The sequence below is a fragment of the Brachyhypopomus gauderio genome, chromosome 15 (assembly GCF_052324685.1).
Source record: "Brachyhypopomus gauderio isolate BG-103 chromosome 15, BGAUD_0.2, whole genome shotgun sequence".
Taxonomy (NCBI): domain Eukaryota; kingdom Metazoa; phylum Chordata; class Actinopteri; order Gymnotiformes; family Hypopomidae; genus Brachyhypopomus; species Brachyhypopomus gauderio.
In genome coordinates this window covers 2,804,181-2,824,108 of record NC_135225.1, presented here as the reverse complement: position 1 = coordinate 2,824,108, position 19,928 = coordinate 2,804,181, and the positions used below count along the sequence as shown (strand labels likewise).

Below are 19,928 nucleotides of genomic sequence, written 5' to 3'. Positions count from 1 at the left end.
TCGTTGGTCATTATGTGGTCCGCTTTCGATTTCGCGAAATGGTGACTGTGTGGCGCGCATGCGCACTGCGTCGTGTTCAAAGGTGAGGAAATATGCGGCGGATCATGCGAGTCTGAGTTTGAACCGAGTTAGCTATGTTCCTAAACGTATAACCACGGCGTTTATTATTAAACAGTATTAAAATATGTTTATATAAATATACACAGAATACAAATATCAACCAGTATGTCTAAAAAGAATGTATTCGAGCCGGGTAAGTGTCTCTTTTTTTGTGTCGACAGATTGCGCGGTAGTTTTTTCAGTATGTAGGTTAGACAGTGAAGCAGCGAGCTCAGTGTAAACACGAGTTATTTACAAACCTGTTTTCTCCTCAAGGTTAAAAACGGAGCAGATTAAATGCTGTTTTACACTGTCGTGATACAATTTAATATCTATAACGAGCCATATGTGTAGCTAAATGTCTGCCCAGCCGCCAGTAAGCAGCGTTATCGGGGTTTTTAAGGCCAACGTGATAAAAACTGCAAGATTTGTGAGGTGTGTGAATATGATTTCTCGTGTTTTTCCTCAGATTACTTCCGTATGCGTGAAGCCCCGCGACTCATGCAGAGACACGTGCGTATGGTTTGTTTACAGCGTTATAATCATGTTTGTTTTGTGGGAGGGAAACGTCCTGCAGCTTGTGTACTCACTAACTGAAAATATAACTGCAAGCACAAGGTGTGTTGGAAACTCATTCTGTTGCCAGAGTTGTTCTTTATTTGTGGGTTGTCCTTCTGGACAGGACATGTAATATGGAAAGTTTAGGCTAAAGCACAACATAGAGGGACAGATTTATGGGACTGTGGAAATAAGATAATTGTGTGGGCCCCTGCTCCCAAAACACATTTTTAAGAGAAAGTGGGGTGGGGTCCTCAGGACAAATTGGGCCTGGAGCCCATCATTTACAAAATGAGCTCAAATCCGGTCCAAAGATAATGGTAGGAAAATAGGCTGCAGAAATGATAAACACTCAAAGGTATGTAAACAATGCTGTATTTTGTTGATGGATTCTGAAGGATTTACAGTATAAATAAGTAACTGTAATAACTTGATTGGATGGGTTACTGGTGTAAAAAATAAAGAATATGGTCATCAGTAAACCCTAAACTAAAGGCTCTTCATTCGTTGTTGAGGCAACTACTTTGTGCACCATGTGTGGTGACGATACTTTTCTTTCGTCCACTGTCCAGCTGTGTGTGTCGTCTTGTATAGTTTGTTGACATGACAAGTAGTTCCGATCTGCATTTTTCCACCATATGTTCTTCATGTTATGTGGTTTCAAAAGTAGACCCTGCGGAAAATCTACTTTCATTCATATGCTTACTGTCCTATACTCATTGAAATATTGAACTATGAAGTATGATATCCCCCCCCCCCCACCTCCATATTTAGTTAACAAATAAACACAAGTCGAGGTGAAAGGTCAGTGCTTGTAGTGTGTTTTCTATCTCTTTGATGGCAGGCCCAGCTGTCTCTTTCAGTACATATGAGAACACGATAGGCTAGCTGTTTTGTTCACATAGGCTAGAAAAGGAAGTTAATTAAAGGTGTTGGATGCATTCATGACCGTGTTGTGAGGGCAGAGAAGAAACCTTGGAAATGTTTTCAATCTCTGGAACAATGTTACAACAACTCTGTACTCAGATAGGGAAATAGCAAGGTTAAACATTATGGGGAGTTCCTCAGACTCTCAGATGCACACCCCAAACAAGCAGTCCTGAGCTCTCTACACACACTTCTTAAACCCTTAAGATTTTTCGTGGTTCTGTTTACTGGCACCTGTTCACATTTGATCTGACGCCAGACATCTTCTTTCTTGTTTCTCGTTTCCTTTGTCATGTCTTCACACACCGCTTCACATCGCCGTGTTTATCACATCCGCCCGTGACTCGGCTCTTTATCTCATCTCTTGGAAACATTTCTGTAAAAGTAAACATTCTTTCACTTCTTCTATGAATACAAACATTTTTTCTATCACCCACCAGGCGTCTTTTAAACCTTTTGACCTTTGGTTAGTTATGTTTAGCACAAGCAGGTCACATTCACATGTTAAAATTCAGTTTATTAAAATGCCTTCCACAGCCCTGAAGTGAAAATCTGTGTAGAGCTGATTGAGTTACATATACATACAGGAAAAGCCCCAGTTCACCAGTTCATGTTTAAGAATGGCTTGCTCCATTCCTGTACCTACCTATATGCTTGTACTGTTATGTAAGATGATGTCTAAATTAATAAATAATGTAACCAAAAAAAGCTAAGAAAATGTATGAATCGAATTATTGTACTTCCTAATTCACCTGTTATGTATAACCATGTTACCAAATAACTGTAAAATAGATGCAGTCTGGTTGTAATATTGGAAATGCTTTGTGCATGGGGCATTCTCAGAGTCTCCTCTCTGGACCCTTCATATGAACGAAGCACTTGGTGAACTTGTTTGCTTTGGCTAACTTTTGTTTGTCAAAAGCAAAAGAGTTTTGAATATCACAACTCCTAAATGTGTGGTGTTTCACATTAAGATCAAATTAAGTTAAAATTAAACAACGCTTTTGTTCACTGATACTGGTACTGTTTTATTACCTTTAACCTATTGGGTGGTTCTGATTTGGTCCACTAATGTTTTGTCTTTAATAATCTTTTTGTCTTTTATAGGATATGGACATTGACTTCATAAATTGGGGAATGGCAGGACACAGTCTCAGCTTTTTAGAAGCCCTGAGCAGTAAGATTTTTCACAGTTTTACTCTTTTATGACCATGATTGTCATTTCAGTCCATCTCATTAACGGAAAGAAAGTTCTAAACATTTTATTGTTGTGGATATTTGTATAGTTGCTCTGTGTATCTGTCTTGAGCACAATTACAGTCATGAACATGCTGGAGCGTAGAAAGTATATGGGGTTAATTATACCTCTGGAGGTGTTGAACTCTGGGAAAATGATGGTTAGAAATGCAAATGGTAAAGTCAAACCTTATACTAGCAGTTGTTATCCCTTCAATGGCTTATAGTGCTCCAGTATTACAGAATATTCAAAGTGAAGACATAGAAATTGCAGCTGTATTAAAATCCACTTGCTTGTGGAAACTGTATGTATGATGATTGTAGGACTTGTCATGGAAATTCTCCTTCACAATAACCAGGGTGTCTCTGTAAGAATAGTTACGAGTGTGAGTGAAAGCAACACACACATGTGAATTGGTTACTTCACCAAAGCTCTCTAGTTCATTTCTCATGATGCCTGTACTTATATACGTTGAGGGACCGGTCATGTACACAAAGTCATACCATTTACGGACACAAGATTACACAGATGAGATATACGTTAATATCAGTAATGCCGGCCTGAGCACAGTATAAATTCTGCCCTCTTGGGCAAACTATTTCTGTCATGAACATGTCTTCATTCTCGTCTTCTGACCTGAGAGTGACCCGACTTCCTGATTCAGTCCCAGGCAATGTTCAAAAATAATGTCTTGTATCAGAAACCAGCACCTCTGCATTTTCCCATCACAGACTACTGATGGGGAGTGTTTTTGTCTTAGCTTTACTGAGAACCAGGTTGCTGTAGCACAGATATGTGCCTGAACTGCTCTACAAGCTGCGTCACTGTATCTGTGATAAACTTGTGATAAGCATTTCATTGCATATTTGTCTCACGATACGGAATTGTTTGTCTTTTAGGACTAGATAACTACCCTACTGATTTCGTAGAATATGATGAATACTCTGACGATGATGAAGAATACACTAGCCAAAACAGTGGATACTGTGGTTTTCCTTCCCAATTCCTGAATAGAGGGTTTTCAAAACCAATGCCTGGACTACCTTCCCGTAAAGGAATAAAACGCATAACAGCAGAGGTTAGTGTGGCATTCCGTTATCGCGACTGTGTATCGCTTAAGAGGCAGTGACGTGTGAAATGTCTTACATGCTTTCAGGAGGCTGCAAAAATTGGTCAAGAACTGGTAGATGAAGAGGAAAGACGTAAGGAAAAGGCAGAGAAGAAAAGACAAAAGAAGATGGTAGTGCCAAGCTTTACACATTACATACACAATGAACCCCTGGATTAGAGGAGGAGTAAAGTGTTAGTTTGTGTTTGTACTCAGAGGCAACAGGAGAGACGTCGAAAAGAGAAGTTGGAAAAGGAAAATGCAGAGAAAGCGGCAAACAAGCAGGTAATGTCCCTAACAATCTAATAACACAATCCAATAACCTCCAATCAATACCCGTTTGGTTTTAGTACTATAATACTAAGGTATGTTTTGAAACCATGAACTTGAATCGATTCTGCATTTGTTGAAGTCATTATACAGTAAAACCTTTCGATTTTGATCTCTTATTTGTTTGTCAAATAGGTTAATCCTGGTCCTGTGAAATCTAAACCTGTGGACGGGAAGTGTGAAAATAAGAATCAATCAGATAATACAGTTGTAAGCAGTGGCGATGATGAAGAAGAAGAAGAGAGCGTAGCTGATGAACAAGAGGTCGGCTTGTGTTCTGAATGTTGAATAATTGGATGTGTGTTATATGTCTTTGTTTTTCTATTGTATATACTTGTGAAGCTTCTGAGAATAATGTGTGTTTCAGGAGCTGGACCTAAACAGTTGCTTTGTGACAAATGCAGCTGCTATTGCCAAACGCAAAATCGAACACAAACTCAAATTTGAGAGGAAAAAGCCAGAGAACTCCAAACAGCGCCGAGCGCAACAACGAAGTGCAGCGCGGCCTGAAAATAAGGTCTGAAAACCTAGAGGGGAACAACACCCATGTAGGCGTGGTTTCCTGGACACTGACTTGGGCTTAGTCTAGGACTACATGTAATGTCAATGGCAATTCATCATTGGAGATCATATTGGAAGTATTAGGAATAATCTAGTTCTGAACCTAGCCTATGAGCTTAATTCTTTTGGATTTCTTTTGGTCATTTCGGGAGGTCCGAAGCACCCCACCTTTCCATAGTTATTGTAGTGAATGAATTGTCACCTGATTTAATCAGATCTCACTAAACACTACAGGAATCTACCCCCTTTTCATTTTCAGTGGGAATTTTGTTTTAAATGAATTGTAATTTGGTGCAAAACAGTGTGTAAAACAACTATGTTGTTAAAATTCCTTGCTAGATAATCAACAACTTCCTAGTTTACAGACTGTAAGAAAACTGGCTGGGTGTCTGTTATTTTTTAAACAGGAGGAAGAGCAGGAGGAGAAGGAGGAGGTGAACAGAGAGGAGTCTGAGGAGGCAGGAAATGATGTCATAATAAAGAGCATGGAGCTGGCTGGTGTGTGCCTCATCTTGGCCGTCTTCTAGTTTAGGGATTAGACGTATAATAATAATTCCCAATCCTCTCTTTTTTTTCTTGCAGTGATGGGTAATGCATACGCTCAAAGCGGAAATTTACATATGGCTGTGAGGTGTTTTAATGATGCTGTAAAGCACAACCCTAAAGAATATAAGTAAGTGTTTTTGGGTCATATTCCATTGGGTATTGATGAGTTGATGTCGCACAAGCTTTTAGTTATCAGAGGTTTACTAAGGCAAAGGCTCCGGTGTATTGACTGTAGTCTAGGCTTCGTGGGAGTGTGCTGACACACATTCTTATGCTGTATTTTGTCTGCTGCATCTTGAACTACAGAACCTTAAATATATTTATCATGGGCTTGGCTCAGTTGAGACAGACATACTGAGCCGATGTGCACAGTAGAGGGTCGCTCACTCGTACACTACAGCAAGAGAAAACCACCAAAATCACCACTGCATTACACACTAATCTGCAGCAGTTTTAACACTGGTTGTACCATGTTACACATCCGCATTATGTACAGTGTGCATTATATTCCCTGTATTTTAATTGTTTACGTTGTCCGCTAGGCACAGTTTATGATGAAAGTTGTATTCAGAGTGAGCAAAACAAACTAGTCTTCACAAATTGTCCCATAAACTGTAATTTTTGGTTTGTGCTCTTGACAGGTTGTTTGGGAATCGTTCGTTCTGTCATGAGAAGCTTCAACAGTATGAGGAGGCACTGAGAGATGCTGATATTGCTCTGTCTTTGAACCCCACATGGATTAAAGGACTATACAGGAAAGGCAAAGCTTTGGTTGGGCTTAAGGTACTGTTAATGTGCCAGTTGTCACTGAAACGTGTTGCAAATTTGTACACAACTTTTTTTTTTCCATGCATTGCAAACATTGTTTCTCTTTTCGTCTCCTAGAAATATTATGAGGCTTGTCTTACCTATAAGGAAATTTTAAAGTTGGACAGCTCTTGTACTGATGCAGCTCAGGAACTGATGAGGGTGCAAATTATGTGGTTAATGGTAAGATTGTGATGTCTGCAATTGCATAGTGCACACTGACAGGTCTGCACATTACAGAAAACATCGGTCTTGAATTAAAAGCAAAATAAATCTTTACATCGCCAAGACAAAAGCTGCTTACACACTTCTGTGTAAGCCTGTTAAATGTCTCATTTACGTTTGTACGTTCCAAATCTGGTCGATTTGCATGCATGTAAACTGCCTGTTGTACTGTGTTATCTGCAGGAGATGGGCTTCACTAGAGAGCAAAGTTCAAATGCTTTGATCATACATGGAACTGTAGAAAAAGCATCAGAAGCTCTCTCGGGGATCCAGGGTAAAGTCACGCCAGCTTGGCACCCTGTGCTCTTCCTTGATCACGTTGATTCGTACGTTAGCCGTGCCTTCACTTCTTGTGTTCTGTCTTTCTCTGTAGGTAGTATTGCAGCTGCTCCTATGTCCAGTGAAGTGTGTGTTGAAGAAGAGTGGATAAGCCTAGAGAGAAATCCTCAACATCATAAAGTCCCAATCAAAGCAGCCCCTCAGAACCAGAACCAACCTGGGTCCAGCTCTGGGGCCAAGCCATCATCTTCGTAAGATCATTCTCACTCTAATTTGTTCTTTCATACGTAAATGAACCCGTCTGTATGTTCATGTGTGTGTGTTCTCCTCCCAGAGAATTATTTCCCATCTGGGTTGGGCATCTGGTGCCTGGTATAACGAGCTTAAAGATCCGAGAGCTCTTTAGCAGGTGGGTTGGCTTTCTCAGTCTTGTTCTCTGGGCTTTCTCAAGTAATTGGTTTTATTGATTAATAACAACTTTTGGATGTTTTTAGAGGCAAAGTGGCTTTCTGAGCCTGATAAATCTCATCACTATAAAATGGTCATTTTCCAAATTCATATAAAAGAAGAGATCTGTTTGTGCTCTGTGGTTCCTCTAAAATGCTTCAGTTTTAGTGCACTATCTGAATGATTTTGAACTAATCCGAAAACTGTAAAAAAATATACAGTACTACGCACAGGATTTAGTAATGTTTTACTAATAATGTTGTAATAATGTTTAATAATGTTGCATATTTTTAAAAGTGTTGCATTTTTTTTGTTATCTAAATCAAATGAATATCTGGTCAAAAAGTCAATTCTTCAAAGTTCGCTTGCAAAGTTTTTGAAAGAACTCCGCAAGAAGGTTGTTCCAAACTTTTGGAAGAGCTCACAGATCTTCTGTGGACGTAGACTCGCTCAGATCCTTCTGTGTCTGTATGTAATCCCAGACAGACAGTGATGTCGAGATCAAGGCTCTGTGGAGGGCCAATTCATCATTTTCATATTAGGTTGAAACGGTCATTGACTGAAACAGCTTGTAGGAGGCTCAAAACTGGGTGAGGAACATCCAAACTCTGCCTCAAAAGTGAGGTTGTGGGAGATGTCACAGGTCGTACACCACGGCAAGACTGAGCACAGCAAGGTAGTTATACTACATCAACAATGTCTCGCCCAGGCAAAGATTTCAAAGCTAATCCGCTATACAAGCTTTTTTGAAGAATGACTATGAAATGGTCCATGTTAATGTCTGTAGAGTCAGCGGTCGCCCAAGGAGACTTAGTGCAGCAGATAAAGAACACATCACACTTACTTCCCTTTGAAATTGTTGTCCAACAGTGTCATCAGCTCAGAACTAGCACATATTGAGATCAGATAATTGTGGGGGAGCATATCCTCACTTCCAGGGCCTCACCGAGCTCTGATCTTAGCATCACTGCGTCTGTCTGGGATTACAAGAACAAGACAGAAGGATTTGAGCAAGCCTACATCCACATAAGATCTGGTTGGTTCTCCAAGATTTTTGGAGCAATCTCCCTGGAGAGTTCCTTCAAATACTGGAGGCAAGAGTCCCTTGACGAACTGGTGCTGTCTTGAAAGCATGTTCACATTTATTTGATTCAGCTTTCTCTTTGTGTGTCTTTGTGTTTGTGTGTGATTCATAATGAACAGAATTGGACCGGTCAGTAGCATAAAAGTACTATCAGATAAACGTTGTGCTTTTGTCAACTACACTAACAGAGAGGACTGTGCTAAAGCTATCCAAGAAATGCATGTAAGTGAACATTTTGCGTGGTTGATCGTGTGATTGCATTGGACGTGGTGGGATTGCAAAATGTCTTAAAAACCTGTTTTTCAGTGCTACTCGTGTAATAATAATGAGAATTTCTTAGTGCAAAGTGAGTAATTGTAAGTGATATAGAATAGAAACGGAATACAGTTTCGAGCTGTTTAAAGTACACACCCATGCACTTAACATCTTGCAGGTTTTCTTTTTTATATTGATTTAACTACTGAAGGATTTTTTGCCCAGGTGCCCAAGTCCTTGCTGTATATATAGTGTATATTTCTGTCTGCTGCATGTGACCGTACATGTGTTTGGGGATTGTAGGGTTATGCATTAGCAGGAACCTGTCTAGCGGTGCGTTACCCTGACAAAATCCACACACATCTCGGAGTATCTAAAACTGCATCAACTGATAAAGGGTGAGTATACGGTGTGCGCGCACATGTTTGTGGGTTTTCACACTTTCTACCAGATTGCCATTTAGATTACCTAGAATTCAGTGTAGAGTCTTGTAGCTGGGCTTAATTGAATCAATATAAATAAAAGAATAATCCTCAAAATGTGACTTTGCTTCACAGTAAACTGCCTGATGAGTGTCATTTCTGGAGGACAACAGGCTGCGTTAAGAATAATCGCTGCTCCTACAAACATATACCAGAACACCGAGGCATCGATCAACCAAAGCCCAAATGAGCCCTCAAGTCTTCCCAGTGCAAGCAGACAGATGTTGATTCATATTTCACACTTCATCACATCTCTTCAGCTCACACAGAGTAAAGAAAGTTAACAAGTGAATACTAAACCAATGTTATAAATACACTTAAACAAGAAGCAGGTATGTCTTATTTCTGGCATGTTCAAGGTTCTTTCAGTATTTGTTTCTGTTACTACTGCATTAAACTTGCATTCGGTATATTTGAAAATTAAGAGACGTGCCTTATCTGTGGTTGGATCTGAACGCCGTCTATAATGTTGGGTTCACTGCGCAGAAGGCTTCATTCAAAACTAATGGCATAATGGTGAACTTCAACATTCAGTATTGGGTTTAAAATAAACTTTTTATGTCCTTAGCATTGAAAGTTGGATTAAAGGCAGACTCGCTGCAAATGTTTATTTCTTTGTTGGCAAGTTGGTTACTGTTGGTTTCTATGAAGGATTTTAAATGACATTTTTATGTCTTACACCAGGGCCTGTTTTGTCTTCATTAGTCTAAATTGTGTTCTGCACTTGTTTTAACCCCGACACACTCTTTCTGCCCATTATGGGGTTTTAGTTACAGATTTAAATGAAGAATTTGGTTTTTATAGTGTATGGGGAGGATTAATCTCATTATGGGCAAATGAAACAGCATTTTAAAAAGTGTAATAAACATATCAAAACTATTTGTGTGTTTGTGTGTGTGCCAGCTAAAATGATATTTGACCCATTTACCATACAAAAAGCTATTACAATTTTGATTTATTATTATACAAAATACCAACCTCCTTTTTCATTTTTAATATATATGTATTTTTTCTTCAAAATGTCATTGCAGGAAAAGGAACATGCCAGTGCTTATATGTGGTTTATATGTATTTTAGTGCAGCTTTGTTCATTGCATGTAGCTAATAGGATGTTGAAAGTGTGTGCATCTGAGCGACTTTCCAATAGAAATGGTATAGTTGGAACTTATTTTAGTATCTCTTCAGTGTTTGTGAAGTCGCCATTTAAGCAGGTTATTCTCTGCCTATGAACACGTGTGTTACCTAACCTTTCCTCCATGTCCAAGCACTATATGGATACTCTCAATTCAGTTGATGTCATTTCTGCCAAGTGCTTTTGTGAATAGGAAGCATCTAGGATCAATAGCAGCTTGGCCATGAAGCTTTAGACCTTAGAAATAGTGTGGCCATCAAATGCAAAATATGTAGCATGTAACCATCCACAGAGGCAGTGTGGAACTGCAGAGTTCAGAGCACCTGAAAACAGCAGCATAGAAATATACGGATGGTCCATTTCTGTCCCAGTCTGATTGCATCCCTGTACATAAAGTTTTGACGGGTTTCATGTGCAGGAACTCCAGTGGCAAAAACACCAAAGATCATTGACCTCAACTTCCCTGAACACCCTTGGGATAAACAGGAAGATCGATCGTGACCCAGAACTTCTCATTCAATAGCCTATCAACCAGCTGAATGAGCACAAATCATCAGACATACTCCAGTTTCAACGGTCGTCGGTGTGATGATCAGGTATCCACAATCCTTTGGCCATGTAGCCTAATATTGCATAAAACTGCAATTAAACAAACAAAAGATAAAGAATGCCTTTTGGACACAATGTAATATGCACCTGAATTTAAAGTTATAAGCTGGAAGTATTTATTAATGTTACTATATCTGAGGTTTTTCTGAGAGCTCACAAATCACATTCTCAGTTGTCCGAAGACTTAATGTTAAATTTACGCTGATCTGCAAAACTACTTTTAGCTAACAGGACAATGTCTGAAGTTAGAATAATTGATGATGTGGCTACAAAAACTAGCAACTGTTAAAAATGACGCAGAGCCTCAAAGAAACCGCATTAGTGATCTATAGATCCGGACGGGTAACGTGGGCTGGACCAGCAGCGTTTTCCCCAGAGTGTTTCATTCTGTTCCTGCCTTCATCTGTCCTGCCTACTCAAAGATTTAGTAAGAAGGTGATGACTACAGGCTCCCTGAATGTAACATCAGCATGACGTGATGAAAAACACACAAATGATAAAAACGACATATACAACATTATTCTAAAGAATCGGTTGGATTCGTGTTTTTCCGCGCCGTTTAACGAGTCTTAAATCACGAGTCTTGCAGGAGTCAGTTCATCAAAACAGCAGCACAGATGTGCCTGACAAACCTGTTTTTACCTCATCACCCACAACCACGACACTGCTGCCAGATTTCACTTTGTGTTGTGAATTGTTCCCAGCTCAAATAATATCGTATTTACAATGGTGCTGTGGTCAGAGATGTGATGAAGGAGATGCATGTGAGAACACTACTACAGTCCGTAATATATATATATATATATATATATATATATATATATATATATATATATATATATATATATATATATATATATATAATTATATATTATATAAATATAATAGCTGTGAGTGTATGTATATGTGTTTTATAATGAACTGTCAGGTTAGTGTAGGGATGAAGTTATTGTTTACAATGAAGGAGTGTATTGTAAAGTCAGATTATATTGAGAGTGTTAAACAGACATCACAAGAGTCAGTTCTCTTCCTACATTCAGTAGTAGATTAATAGATGCTTAAGTGTTCTCTGTGTGCTGTGATGATATTCATATTGATATAGTGGTAAAGTACTTTAGTATTACATTACTTAGTATTACTTACTTTAGTAAGTACTTAAATTAATAATTATTTATAGCAACTTCAGTTAAAGATTTAGTGGGTTGTGGGCACCTCATTACTTAAAAAATACTTAATAGCATATGTTGTGTGGTGTATTAGTTGAGATGTATTATATTAAAATAGAACATGGGTGTCTCAATGGCCCTTTCTGTTTTCTGCAAGAAGGTTTCTGTTCAACATTTGCCATACATACATTTACCTTTAGAAAAATTCTGAATTCAAAATGATGGAAATGGTATAATTTTGGTGGTTTGAGCATCTTTTTTCCTCTTTCTCACACTCCCACAAACGCTGACCAGCATCACCCCCCCCCCCCCCCACACACACACACACACACACACACTACTGCTCTTACATCCTGACTCATCACGTACGTGTTACATCATGTATATTGCAAACTTTATTTTTTGTGTTCTTTGTCTTCCTGTGACCTTCGCTTACTTGGGGGAAATGGCTAAACTCTGCCCTTCCTCCTCAAATGCTCTTCTGACAGAGAAAGAAACACAAGACCAACCTCCAGCCTCGCTGCACTGCTGTGCACCTTATTGGCTGAGAATGAGACGGCGCTGAGTGTGTGTGTGTGTGTGTGTGTGTGTGTGTGTGAGCTTGTTTGTGTGTCTACTATAAAGCACGCTGCTCTGCAGTATTTCTGAACTGGTGCAGTGCCGGTTCATCTCCATCGATGGCGTGCAGAACAAGGGGGACTTAGAAGAAAATCTCACCTAATAATACATTAACATCATTTAAAAACCAACCAAAAAAGCAAAAATCAACAAAAAAAAAAAACCCAAAAACAAAACAACTCCTGCATCATGAGCTACAATCCTCTGGTGTCGTCCCCGTCTGTGTTCCGGCGCTGGGATGAGCACTCCAGCGCCCAACGCCTCTCCCACACACCCCTCTCCTCATCACGGCGGCTGCTGAAGTCGGAGCCCATGGGGCGCTGGGAGCAGAACCGCCTGGCCGTGGCGTCCGGGGAGCTGCTGGGTCTCCGGGCCCAGGAACGGGAGCAGCTGGTGGGCCTGAACAACCGCTTCGCCTCCTACATCGAGAAGGTGCGGTTCTTGGAGCAGCAGAACCGGGCCCTGATGCTGCAGCTCGAGGCCCTGAGGCGCAAGTGTAGCCAACCGTCCCGTCTGCAGCAGCTGTACCAGCAGGAGGCCCGGGACCTCCGTGACCAGCTGCACCAGGAGGCCCAGGACAAGGCGCTGATGGAGGCCCGGAGGGGCGAGCTGCAGGAGGCCCACGCACAGCTGCTGGAGCGCTGGAGGCAGGAGACCCGTCTGCGTAAGGAGGCGGAGGAGGAGCTGAGGCTGGCCAGGGAGGAGGCGGGCCGGGCCGCGCTGTGGAGCTCGGACGCGGAGGCCAGCGCCGCCCTGCTGGTGCGTGAGCTGGACTTCCTGAGGCAGGTGTTTGCGGAGGAACAGGAGCAGCTCCGTGCGCAGGTGAAGGTGTGCGGCCTCGGCGTGGAGCTGCACGTGGACCGGCCGGACCTGACGGCCGCCCTGAAGGAGATCCGGGTCCAGTACGAGAGCATGGCCAGGTGCAACATGCAGGTGGCGGAGGCCTGGTACCAGGGCAAGATGGCCAGCGTGGCACAGATTGCCGGCAAGCAGGAGGAGGCGGTGCGTTCGGTGCGGGACGAGACGGCAGAGTACCGACGCCTGCTTCTGTCCTGCACCGCCGAGGTGGAGACGCTGAGAAACGTCATCAACTCGCTGAACGCACAGCTGGCCGAGCTGGAGGAGACGCAGAGCAAGGAGGTCGTCAAGTATCAGGTAGCACGTAGACCATATGATGGATAAACGCCTTCTACATCAAACACAACCACACACACTACAGATATAGCGTGGGGGTGGTGAGAGTCAGAGAGCACAGGGAATAGAAGTGCGGAGGGGAGTGATTGATATTCCACCTGCACAAGCACATAACAGAAGACACTGCAGTGTAAGAAATACTGCAGTGTTTCTACAGGCTACATGATAATATGAAAAAAGGGGGTTGCATAGTTATGAGATGGTATAAATATGTAATAATCTATGTCTCTCCACTCAAACGTGTACCCAACTCTACGCTCAGCACTAGTGTTTTCTGACTCTTCACTTCTAAGGGACTGCATCATAAACCAACGTCTATAATGTAGACTACACGCTGTTGTGGCCCACATCTGAGAGGCCGTGTGACATGATGACATATTGTAATACAACCCAGTGTCCACTTGTATACACAGTGGGACAGTATTCCCTGTTTGAATTGTGTTGATACACTGGGAGAAACAATACAGCTACAGTAAGCTAAAGCATCTGGGTTATAATGCTGAGTCTTCCTAACAATGATGACTCATGACTGCATGTTTTTACTCTCAGTCTTCAGGGTTTGTACACTTCTGGTGTTACGGTGAAACAGATATGTGCCTAGTATAAGACATTAGCCCATTAGCACAGCACCACATGTAGACGAACATGTTAGCATCACAAAGGCATATTATTTGACCATTTTATATTGCACATTGTGAAAAAAAAGTATATTTGAGAGCATGACTGAGCGGTACTGTTCATATTTCAGTTTCTGCAATAACTGTTTTTGATGAATCTTTGTTGTTGTAGGGGAGGATTGGTGATCTGGAGAGAGACATTACTGAAGCCAAAGAGGACATGGCACGTTACTTGAAGGAATACCAAGACCTCCTGAACGTGAAGATGGCTCTGGACATCGAGATAGCAGCCTACAAGTAACCTTCTCACAGTCCTACCATAGCTTACATAATACCACAAATAAACCAATCACAGTCGTTTTATTTGTGGCATGTTTCAAAATTGAGAAATGGGACATAGATTAAATGTAGTGCAGTGCTTTCAGCCTCCTAGAGTTGTGTTCTCCCTCTGTTCTGATATTCATGTTTGTTTCAACAGGAAACTTTTGGAGGGGGAGGAGTTTCGCCTGACGTTTTGTTCCCTGCAGGCTTTGGCCTAATCCCTAACCTACAAACCTTTAACCCTTATAATCTCCATCAAACCCTCACCATCGCCCTTCCTCATTTCTGCATACCATCAACCCAGCCGCTCCAGACCCTAGAACCTCTAACCTCTGTTCCTTAACTTGATCCCTCATGTTCCAGACAGCAACTGGTCTCTAAATTTGTTATCCTCCATAGATCTGTTTCTCCGATTACCTTTACCAACCCTAAACTATCACACACGATTCCTCACCACAACCTCAATCCTCACACCCCACCTCGCCTCAGTGCTCTAAACCAACTATCCTTTTCCTTGACTTCCTAAGCTTATACACAACCATTAACTCCTGTACTAAAACCTGACGTTCTGACATCTTACCCTTAATGTTCACCCTATCTGCATACTGCTATAAAGACAGACGAGCCCTTGTGTTATACAAGAGGTACACCACTATCTTCCCCCTTCTTCTTCACACTCTAAACAAACTAAGATGGCCGCCATGGAGATATAACTAAGAACGGCACTTGCCCAGCCAGAAGTCAACATCCTGTTTGCCAATTCTTCCTCCTCAGTTTCATTCCAAGCACCAATCACGACTGATCAGGCCCCTTCTACGCAAACTGTTAGCCAACTGTTTGTAAAGGTGGATTCTGTTTCAAGCCCTTGAATTATACTGAGGTGTTCTTTTTCTGACCTTTGAACCTGGAATCTGCAAACAGGATGTTGGTCTGCATTCCTGGCCCTGTGTTTGTAGCAAGTAACCCGTCTATTACATATAAGAAGTCGAATTTCCACTGAGAGCTGTAACACTTCTTTTGCAAATCACTGATATTTTTCTTTAATTTCTTACATTTTAATATTGTGCGCTTTCATAGAACTCATGAAATGTATTTCACTTCATGTGAGTATGTTAAATTAAAGATTTATTGTTCCAAGTAAAAATATAATGTCAAAGAAAAATAAGATGGAATTGTTTGACTGATCAAGAGAGATATTGCGATTGTAGAACAGAGGCAAGAGGAACCGGGGGAGGGATATGACTGATAAAACTCCACACTAGTGAACTCCTGTGTATTCTCATCTGCTTCTGTTTTCTCTACCCATTCAAATAACATGGGTGTATAATGACTAGTGGGATAGGAACAAGCAGAGAAGCCCTCAGTGCTGTAGCTCTGCACCTATAAAAATACCTACTGAATAAAACCACTTTAAACACTCTTCATGTGTGAATCCGTATGTCTTTGATTATGTACGAATATATTTGTTAAAATTCAATAATCCTTTGTAAAATTCTAGTCTAATTTACTACACTTTTATAATATTTTGTCTTTTTAAAGTTTATTTTCTATGCTGAGGTCTGCTAATCAGTGTCTATATATTTGGAATGATAAACGTGCGCTCATCAAGGCACAAGTAAAACACTTTGCAAATCTGATTCTGATCTATGTAAACTAATCAGAATAAGAGAATAAAAATAACAATAACCTAAGATCTTTGATAAATTACTACGAATATCTACCAAATGTTCCATGTTTTGATTGTACAGTTCGTTCAACCGATATTTCTCCCGTAGGTTTTATTGCAACTTATTTAATTCTGGTACTGAGACTGTTCAGCAAACCGACGGTAAAATTTTCATTACTTAGGGTGTACAGTTCAGCATATTACACATTGTAAAATAACAACTACAATACGCTTAATATACTAATAAACTGTTCGATTGGTGATGTCAGAAATTAATTTTAATAAGGCGTTCATAAAGTCCAGATTTGTAGACAATTTCAAGTACGTATTCCTGCAGGCTGGATCAGCTCCAAATAGGAGGGACTAAACTCCAAACAGGTCGACCTTCACTCCAAATGGGCGTGGCCTTCTCTTAGATCAGTTGTTCATTTTTTTTTGTGCTATAGTTAGTTACTTAAATCAGGATAGCATTTAGAAAAAAAAACTATGTTTTTGCTTTAGCGAACCGTACAATACTATTAAATATAAATACATTTAAATGGTGTACCTATTTTCTTGATGCTATGAAATGTTTGATTTTAAATGTAAGTAATAGTGTTATGCACAGCAAATGCAGAATGCCTACATGCACATAGTAATTGTTCGTTCTTGTGTAAAACCAAAAACTTAATGGGACCTTGCATTCAAATTAAATGCAAACCATAAATGTTCATTTATGAAAAGAGATGGGAGAGAACATTCCAGAGGGAATGACTACACAGCCTTGCAGAATAGGTCCGTCCTTGCATGGCACAACCGTCTCTAGTCTGCACAATGAAGAAAGAGGTAGGGTGGCATAAAGAACCATTTCTCAATAAAATGTTTTTGTTATACAAAAAGTTGATGACAATGCGTTTGTTGACTAATGTCCATAAATGATATAAATCATTGGTTTCTGATGCATACCCATTGATCACGAGCTGAATTAATTAAAATGAATTTAAAATTAGTATTCTGCCTTCCTCCCGAAGACGGCCCCCACCGCCGGCGGTGCTGACGGATTTGATGAGGAATTAAATTTAAAGTTTAGTCGAAAACTAAACATGTAAACAGTTAACGTGAAATCTAAACAGAGTACTGATTACGATGCGGATTAAACCAGGATATAACCCACGAACTATTAGACGCGTTTAGTAAGTAAAATGGACATCGCGATCTGTAAAGCAGGGCTATGTGTTGAATTAACTCAATATAAAAGTGAACAATAGTTTTATTGTATCATCAGGATAACTGTGGTTTCGTTAATACAGCATGTTTACACATTCCTATGTCCCGGAAAACCCACCAAACTTCTCAAAGTTCTCCGAGTTCCGCCCTGCCTTCTAGAGAGTTGTCCCTCCCATTTGGAGTTATGCCACGCCCATTTGGAGTTATGCCACTCCCATTTGGAGGTTTTCCAGCCTGCAGTAATACCCTTCTCGACAATTTACAGCGAAATTTACAATTTCTGCTTTACACCACTAAGTGGCAGCACTATGTACATGAACACAGGATGACGCCGTAGAAGCAGAGAAACCACTTCCGCAGTGAAAGGTCTTCAATATGGCGGCCTGTCATCAAGGGCTCAACGTTAAGTGAGCACACTGTGTTGTCTCCATCACATTTGCGTACCGAATCACGTACGAATCACGTTAACGGTGATATACACGAACGGAACATGTTTCAGGCAGTAGTTAGGAACCGGGCTCCCGTGGTTCGCCTCCTCTCTCCTCGGACCAGCATCCTTGAGACTGTACGGGAAAGGAAGTCGCGTAATGACCCCAAAGCCAAGAGTAAAGTGGGCCGAATCAAGACGCCGCCGCCGGTGGACCCGGTCGAGATGGTGGTGCTGAAGGAAAGATTCAGTGAATACACGTTAATCATGAGAGCTCTCAGGTAAGCGGTCTTAATCATGAGAGCTCTCAGGTAAGCGGTCTTAATCATGAGAGCTCTCAGGTAAGCGGTCTCAGTGTGACACACCTGAGTGCTCATCATAAGGAGTTTATTAACTACCTACATAACGACCCTTCAGGGACAAATAAGCGTGGCAGTTTGATTTAGTTGTGGAGAATACTGAATTCCGTAAGTAATTGTACGTTGATGGTGTAGTTTGACACACTGGATTTTAAATCATTTAAATTTTCATCTATACTGTAGAACCATATCGCTAGGAGTCGAAACCCTTTTTATACATAGCGCTACAACATACATTACCAAAAGTTACAGGTTAATTAAAAAAAAAAATAATGTAAATATAAGTGGTGATTCCTGTTTAATCTCAAAGTTATTCTGCAATTTAACGTCATAGCCCTTGTTTGGTTTCACACCCAGCGTGCTAGAGTACACAGCGGAAGTTGTCACTGTCCAGTTACACCTGGGCCGCCATGTGTGTGCAGGATGCAGTTTAAAGAGGAGATGCTGAGGAAGCGATATGAGGAGGAGATCGGCTCTCTGGCAGAGGAGAAATCACGACAGGAGGCAGAGGAACACAGCACATTAATGGCCTGGAATGATGCTGAGAACCTCAGACTGCGTAAAATACGGTAGGTCATAATAATCACAATAAATAAAATCTACCATTGCACATGCACGGCCCTTTTTCTACAACTGATTGTGTGTGTGTGTGTGTGTGTGTGTGTGTGTGTGTGTGTGTGTGTGTGTGTGTGTGTGTGTGATTGTGTGTGTGTGTGTGTGTGATTGTGTGTGTGTGTGTGTGATTTTGTGTGTGTGTGTGTGATTTTGTGTGTGTGTGTGTGTGCCTGTTAGAGAGCTGCGTGTGCAGAAGGAGGTTGAGGAAGCAGAGCTGAAGAGAAAGGAAGCAGCCATCTTGCGTCAGCAGGAGCTGGAGAATCATATCAAAGAGAGAGAGAGAGAGATCTTGCAACTACAGGTGAGGCCAACACTAAAGTGCAGAATGATGAGATACAACGAGAAACGGCCTCTGTGTGGCGCTGCGTTCATCACCAGCATTGACCACGTGTGACAAAAACGAAGAACCCAACTATCTGGCATAGATCAAGGAGTGGTATTTCTAACACATTGCTGAAAAATGACAATGCTTTATGCTGAAAAAAATGCAGTATACTATACAACAGACAATGAAAACAAAGTTATATACATATGCATATATTGGCATCCTTTCCTTTTTTCAGGAAGAGGCAAAGAATTTTATTACACTGGAGAATTTGGATCAACGAATTGAGGAGGCGCTGGACAACCCGAAAAACTACAACTTTGCTATAGACAAAGAGGGACGAGTAGTTAAACAGACTGTGCTGCAATAAGAGAGAGTGAGCAACATCCCAGGATTTAAAAGACTGAAATTTCCTTATTGCTGCTAAAGATTGAATTCAGACATGAATCAACATGTTTTTTTTTTTTTACTCATGAACCAGTAACTACAATAAACAACTGTCATTTGTCAGATCTGAAATTATTATAAGAATAATAATAATTATTATAGGGACTTCTGCAAATGTAATGTCACTTTATAATATAAAATAAGACAGATTGAAAGAGCTGATGTGGATAAGGTATGAGGGTGGGGTGGGGGTGACTGAGGGACCTGTGGTGAAGTATACAACATTTCCAGAGAAACAGGACATTTCTGACAGACGTCCTTCATCAGCTCTGATGGTTAGG

The 19,928-nt window shown here is 40.8% G+C and overlaps 3 protein-coding genes across 5 annotated transcripts; all 3 read left to right on the top strand.

Annotated features, from left to right (window-relative positions):
• Nucleotides 1-15: 15 nt before the first annotated feature.
• On the top strand, nt 16-9,824 carry LOC143476039 (uncharacterized). Of its 2 annotated transcripts, none has more exons than XM_076973982.1 (18): nt 16-82; nt 569-612; nt 2,692-2,761; nt 3,721-3,899; nt 3,978-4,061; nt 4,146-4,214; nt 4,395-4,523; nt 4,627-4,776; nt 5,228-5,318; nt 5,403-5,493; nt 6,008-6,149; nt 6,252-6,356; nt 6,582-6,672; nt 6,772-6,928; nt 7,012-7,086; nt 8,328-8,430; nt 8,767-8,861; nt 9,021-9,824. In XM_076973982.1, exons 2-18 carry the CDS (start codon nt 580-582, stop codon nt 9,133-9,135), a joined length of 1,779 nt encoding a protein of 592 aa, XP_076830097.1. In that variant the 5' UTR covers nt 16-82; nt 569-579; the 3' UTR covers nt 9,136-9,824. The 2 variants fall into 2 exon arrangements, with proteins under 2 accessions (XP_076830097.1, XP_076830096.1); XM_076973981.1 differs by lacking the exon at nt 16-82 and adding an exon at nt 92-253.
• Nucleotides 9,825-12,487: 2,663 nt separating this feature from the next.
• neff2 (neuronal intermediate filament family member 2) lies at nt 12,488-16,022 on the top strand. The gene is made up of 3 exons (XM_076975071.1): nt 12,488-13,625; nt 14,454-14,578; nt 14,760-16,022. Exons 1-3 carry the CDS (start codon nt 12,660-12,662, stop codon nt 14,818-14,820), a joined length of 1,152 nt encoding a protein of 383 aa, XP_076831186.1. The 5' UTR covers nt 12,488-12,659; the 3' UTR covers nt 14,821-16,022.
• A 1,781-nt stretch (nt 16,023-17,803) lies between these two features.
• mrps26 (mitochondrial ribosomal protein S26) lies at nt 17,804-19,697 on the top strand. Of its 2 annotated transcripts, none has more exons than XM_076974224.1 (4): nt 17,804-18,182; nt 18,683-18,829; nt 19,053-19,176; nt 19,439-19,689. In XM_076974224.1, exons 1-4 carry the CDS (start codon nt 17,965-17,967, stop codon nt 19,568-19,570), a joined length of 621 nt encoding a protein of 206 aa, XP_076830339.1. In that variant the 5' UTR covers nt 17,804-17,964; the 3' UTR covers nt 19,571-19,689. The 2 variants fall into 2 exon arrangements, with proteins under 2 accessions (XP_076830339.1, XP_076830340.1); XM_076974225.1 differs by lacking the exon at nt 17,804-18,182 and adding an exon at nt 18,229-18,242 and having other exon boundaries at nt 19,439-19,697.
• The last annotated feature ends 231 nt before the right edge of the window (nt 19,698-19,928 follow it).